This window comes from Salvia miltiorrhiza, chromosome 6, assembly GCF_028751815.1.
Source record: "Salvia miltiorrhiza cultivar Shanhuang (shh) chromosome 6, IMPLAD_Smil_shh, whole genome shotgun sequence".
Lineage (NCBI taxonomy): Eukaryota > Viridiplantae > Streptophyta > Magnoliopsida > Lamiales > Lamiaceae > Salvia > Salvia miltiorrhiza.
In genome coordinates this window covers 10658671-10665192 of record NC_080392.1, presented here as the reverse complement: position 1 = coordinate 10665192, position 6522 = coordinate 10658671, and the positions used below count along the sequence as shown (strand labels likewise).

Below are 6522 nucleotides of genomic sequence, written 5' to 3'. Positions count from 1 at the left end.
AAGGTACAAATACCCCCCTAAGGTAGACCCCCCTAGAGCGTTTAAACCCCCATACTCGACTTTGGTACAATTTGCCCCCCAACGGAGTTAAACCGCCGTTAATGGCTGGACCTATCTGTATATTTTTCTTCGACTTTGGGGGGCAAATTGTACCAAAGTCGAGTATGGGGGTTTAAACGCTCTAGGGGGGTATTTGTACCTTAACCCTTGAAACAAACATTAATCTGTACATATCCAAACTGACAGAGGTTGAAACACGAATGACGAAATTGAAATTTACATCTATCAGTTCCAATTCAAGAATATCGAACACTCTCAATGGGAACACATTTTTAAGTATGTAATGGCGTTTGGAGGCGGCTTTGTGGAGAGCACCGAAATCGGCAATCAATAAAATTAATCACTTTTCACTTTAAAACCAAATTCAACGCACAAAGCCATAATATGATGCCATTGTTAATGTGAAGGCTCAATTTTCAGAGCCACAAACAGTTAATCGTTCAAGCTCTTCCTTTTTTGCATTTTAGCCTAAATCTTGGCTATACAAATGTTGAATACGAAAAATAGGGAAACCAAAATCATTGGAAGATAGAGATAGAGGAACACGTGCGTCGTCTCCAGCTGAGATTCAGATCTTACGGCGGTGGCGCAAACCATAAATCCTAATTTAGTGTTCCTCTTGTGATTGTGATCTTTATGCATTTTCTACTTCTTGATTCTGCGTTTCTTCTTCTTTTTGCGTCTGTGTATTTTTTTTATCTGGAAGAATCACATTATTAAGAATTTGAGTTGGAGGCTACATGATGGAGTTATTAGGATTATTTTTAGATTTAGGATAGGGGTTATAGATTTATTTGATAAGAGAATATACGTAATGTTTTTTCAAATTAATTTTTATGAACTTATTAATTTATTTTAAATTTTAAATAAGATTATCAGGGTATAATAGTACAATCATAATTAATTTTATTATTTTTTTATATAAGGGGTTATAGTGAAAAAATTGGGGGCTATGTTTAAAATTACCCTAAGGAATATAATTAGACATCTATTTGGGCTGGCCCCATTCCCACACTTAGATGGGCTTCTTAAATGATCCCAAATTTGGGCCAAAGTTGTTAACTGACCCAAAATTTTTTCCAAAGTTATAATCGAATTTCACATAGGAAGAAAACTCTCTCTTTTTAATAAGTAAAGAAAGAATTAGATTAATGCTGTTCTCACTCGTCTTTCTTTTCTATAATCCGATGTGTGAATTTCAAAATATGTTACTAAATTATAGTACTTGTATCAGATTAGTTATTAAACTTTAATTTATTTTAAAATAAATATTAAACTTATATATATTTATAGTATTACTAGCATTTGCACTCGTGCAATGCAAAAAAAAATATTTTTTTATTTTATTATATATAAAATTGATTATCATTTGATTATTATATAAAAATTCTTAATATAATGAAAAATACGAGTATAATTTAAGATAAATATATTTTAGTTTAATATAAAAATAATAAAGAATAATTCATATTAATAAAAAATGATATTGTGAAAAAATAGATTTATTCAAAAAAGGAGGAGAGAGGAGAGAGAATTTTCTTAAGTTTTAATCTTTAAATAAATATAAATTTATATTTTAAATCCAATATTTACATAACATATATCAAATTAAAGCTCTTATCATGATCTTTAATTTGATATGCATATCAAGTATTTTATAATTAGTCGAATTTCACAATTTTAAAAAGGAAATAAAATAGAAAAATAAGAAGTTAAAGAAAAAGAAAAAAAAAGATATATAGCTTATAAATAAGCCTTCAATTTTATTCTTCAATTTTATTCTAACTACAAAATTGTCACTCAATTTTGAAATTGATTTGAAATCAATTTGAAATTGAAAAATCCCTTTTTAATATAGTATAAATTTAAGATTTCAATTTAATTATCTTAATAATTTTATTTAACGTAATTTGTTCCATTTAAAGTAACTCATTTAAGGTTTCACACACTCGCGACCGTTTTGTGGGTTCTGCATCTAAGGGTTGTTGACTTGTACAACCAATGTGTTCATGAGAAAAATATCATTAATCATATTGTTAATGAACGTTCAACAGAATTACTGATACGTTCAATGGATTTGATGAATGTTCATCAAATTAGTTGAACATGGTGTGGATAAATGCTGATTTTTTGGGGGTTGTGGGATTCAATCCTGTATATGTTCAGCAAAAAAATCCGCTGAACATGTGCGTGAATAAATGCTGACCGTTAAATTAGATAAGATTAACGGCTGAGATTTGGTCTCTGTTATTTGAATATTTAGTGGTCTCCATTGAACTCTTCCCTATATATATGAAATAATATACTCGCATTGCCATTTTGAAGAAGGACATACAATATTTGGCCACTAATTGAAAAAACACAAAATCTAGCCATTTTTTATGGTTTAGGACCGTTTTGCCCTTAATTAGGACGGACTAGATTCGGGTCGGATTCGGATTTGCGCGCAGATTAGGCACACATGATACTATTAGTGCGATTAGTGCCATATACTCAGTGTTGCACGAATGGTACTTATGGCCATATTAGTGTCATTAGTGTCATACGAATGATACTTATGGCTATATTAGTGTCATATACCTGAGTGCTGATATTATTTAGATGGGTACAGTTATATGATCGTTTTGAACATTTCCTCTTAGGGTTTAGATTATCATTTAGGGTTTAGATTACCCATTTAGGGTTTAGATTCTTCATTTAGTGCTGCACGAATGGTATTTATGGCCATATTAGTGTCATTAGTGTCATATACTCTCTTATGTAGTGTTGCACGAATGATACTTATGGTCATATTAATGCAATTAGTGCATATACTTAGATTTTTTTTTCTTCGGTTGGCACATATGGCACTATTACTAATAGTGCCATATGTGCCTAACCCGCACGCAAACCCAAATTCGACCCGAATTCGGTCCACCCTAATTAAGGGCAAAACAACCTTTACACGTAATAAATGGCCAGATTTTGTGTTTTTTCAATTAGTGACCAAATATTGTATTTTCTTCTTCAAAATGACTACTTCAAATGCGCTCGCCATATATATATATAGGGAGTGAGATCATGTAGATCTCACCCTAATTAAGGACCACATCATGTGTGTATGTGGCGCGCTAGGAGAGTGACACGTGGGCACGTGGCGGATGTCTTCCAAGGGCTTTCAAGACAAAATTAAAAAATTTGGAAATTTTGGCAAAATACACGTGGCGGATACTTTCCTATACATATTTCTATCCAACGTTATGTATATTTGGGTTTATGTTTATGCATATTGATGTTCAATTATATGCATAATTTTGACGGCGGTCGCGGGAAAAAAATGAATTTTCGGTAAAAAAAAAAAATTTATATAATTTTCAAAATTACTATTATACCCCTTCTGTGTTTTTTTGCCTTAGAAGGTCTTAGGAGGTTGGTGCCACGTGGTGCGCTCTTAGTGAGCCACGTGACCCCATTGTATTGTATGGTCCAGATTTGGACCTATATACTATGAGGAGAGTGGATACTACAGGATCACACCTATATATATATATATATATATAAGATAGTATATGCACTTCCATGCTGTCCGTTGGCATGTGAAATTAATTTCTCGAGAAAATAATTAAGAAATTAGTTTACGTATAAGATAGTTTATTTATGTAACATTTCCATGTTCTCTATGGCATGTGAATGTTCCTTGGGCTGAAAGGGCAAAACAGATTTTCCAGAAATATGTAAATCAAGCCTTAAAATATTAAATACTAGCAAAGATAATTCTTGCAAGACATGCATCTACTAAAACTGAAAAGCAAGAACGAAGTTGCAAATATTTGGCATCCCGCCTAATAGAATGATTAATGTCCAATAAAACATTCCCTTCCTATTTAAGGAAAGAATCAACCAAAGCGAAATTATTCCAAGTGTAGCTATGCAACCATATGCTTTCCAGAATCCAGCCACAATAGTATTGAATTCCTCAATCTCAATATATTCATGTATATACAACTCAAAATTAAAAAAAAAATTAATATATAAATAATGATGTCACCTATCTAACAAGTTTTGTTGAGACGAAAGAAAGATCACATAAGAATCCGATTAGAGTCGTGAAAAATGAGAATTATATTCCTAACCTAAAAGGCATATATCTATAAGGACATGATTGATGAGTGATACACAATAATTAAGAAATATGGCTCCTGATCCCAAAAAGGGAAGCCTTGTAACCATCCTGAGCATCGATGGAGGCGGGATCAGAGGCATAATCCCTGCTAAAATTCTTGCATTTCTTGAATCCAAGCTCCAGGTTTTTCTTCTTCATCGATCTCATTAATTATATTGAATCCAATTAATTAAGATGCATGCAGGAGCTAGATGGAGCAGATGCAAGAATTGCAGATTACTTCGACATAGTAGCCGGAACGAGCACGGGAGGGTTGCTAGCCACCATGATCACCGCCCCCAACCACCATAACCGCCCTATGTATGCAGCAGAGGACATCATCGACTTCTATCTCAACCAGTGCCCCACCTTTTTCCCTGGCTGCGAGTTAGTATAACTTAATTAATTATTATTATTAGCGATCGAATTTTATTTATGTGTATGTGTTGGTGTGTTTCAGCCGGCATAACGTGCTCAAGACTCTGAAAAATTTATTTGGGCCCAAGTATAATGGGAGGTGTTTGAGGGCGCTGCTCAAGGAGCAATTAGGTGACATCACAATCAAGGAAACCTTAACGAATTTGGTGATTCTTGCTTTCGATATCAAGCGCCTTCAACCAGTTATCTTCACCACTAAAGATGTACGTAATGTAAGCATTGCATTGATGATGATATCTCTCTCAACTGTGAAATTAATGAAAAATGAATGAAATTTGATGCAGGCCAAGGAGAAGGCTTACAGAGACGCCAAACTGTGTGATATCTGCATAGGCACCTCCGCAGCTCCCACCTTTCTACCGGCGCACTACTTCGAGACCGTGGACGAAGACGGCGACGTCACCACTTACGATCTGATAGACGGCGGCGTTGCAGCCAACAATCCTGTAAATTGACTAAGTTGATACTCTTTTTGGTAGGTAGGTTGTTAATTTGAATCTAATATGCAGACACTGATAGCAATATCCCAAATCTCAAACGGAATACTGGCGGGAGATTCGGAATATGTGGAGATGGAGCCGTTGGACAGCAGCAAGCTGCTGGTGCTGTCGTTGGGGACGGGGATACCGAAGCAGGCGGAGAAGTACAGCGCGGAGGGGGCGGCGCAGTGGGGTCTGCTGGGATGGGTTTACAAGAAGGGCAACACGCCGCTCATGGATGTATTTGGCGACGCCAGCTCTGATATGGTGGACATCCACGTCTCCACCCTCTTCCAGACCCTCCACACCAAGAAGAACTATCTCCGAATCCAGGTCATCACCACGTATCTTATATTATGAGTGGAATGTTGTTTTCAATATATATTGAAAAAGATGTTCTTAAGTAGGACGACACACTGTTTGGGGACCAGACTTCTCTAGACATCGCGACATCGGAGAATCTGCAGGCGCTGGTGGAGGTGGCGGAACGACGTCTAAAGATGCGGATGTCGAGAGTGAACCTGGAAACAGGGCAGTTTGAGGAAGTTGAAGGAGAGGGCACCAATGAAGAGGCTTTGATCCGATTAGCCAACCAACTTTCTGCCGAGAGAAAGCTTAGAGTGGTAGGCGAGACTCATAGAACACTTGTTATTCACTAACAAATTCATATTTCGTCTCTCAAAATGGACGATTATCATTGCTATATTTCATTACATAATTGTAGTTTCGGCTCCTGATTAAGCTAATCGATTACCATTATGGACTCAAAATACTCCTATCTAATTTTGTGATTTTCTCATTAAAGCTTTACATATATTACCATAAATGATTAGATATGAATTTTCGTCAACCTTTTATGTCGCTGGTATATTGTTGACTTATAAACTAGGGTGAATGGGTGATGCTAAACACCCACATTGTGACCACCCACAAATTATTTAAATAGAAAAAAAATTATTAATTTATTTTTTAAAATAAAAATAAGATTTAGTTATTTATTGTATTATCTACATTGTAGTTATTTTTTGTAACTTTTTTATTTTTATGAAAAATAAAATAAAAAATGCAAAAAAAATTTAAAAATATATGTGTAGTGTAGTGAATATAATAAAATTACTAAATTCTATTTTTATTTTACAAAATAAATTAAAATTTTTCTAATTAAATTAAATTGTGGGTGTCCACAATGTGGCTCCATAAATTTATTGACGAAACGAAAGTAATCCGACTAAACCAAGTAAAAGGAGGCACATGGGAATATGGGATCCTCTGTCCCACTATTTTGTGTGTACCACTCTTAATTTATTACTCCCTCCATCCGCGATATCGTTTCCACATTATGAGTGACGCGGGTTTTAAGAAAAGTGATGGATAGTAGTAGATAGTAGTGAATATTGTAGTGAG

General features: G+C 34.7%; 1 protein-coding gene across 1 annotated transcript; it reads left to right on the top strand.

Moving 5' to 3' along the window:
* The first annotated feature begins 4104 nt into the window (after positions 1–4104).
* On the top strand, positions 4105–5864 carry LOC130988598 (patatin-like protein 2). The gene is made up of 6 exons (XM_057912481.1): positions 4105–4345; positions 4407–4588; positions 4662–4842; positions 4924–5085; positions 5149–5451; positions 5526–5864. Exons 1-6 carry the CDS (start codon positions 4232–4234, stop codon positions 5775–5777), a joined length of 1194 nt encoding a protein of 397 aa, XP_057768464.1. The 5' UTR covers positions 4105–4231; the 3' UTR covers positions 5778–5864.
* The last annotated feature ends 658 nt before the right edge of the window (positions 5865–6522 follow it).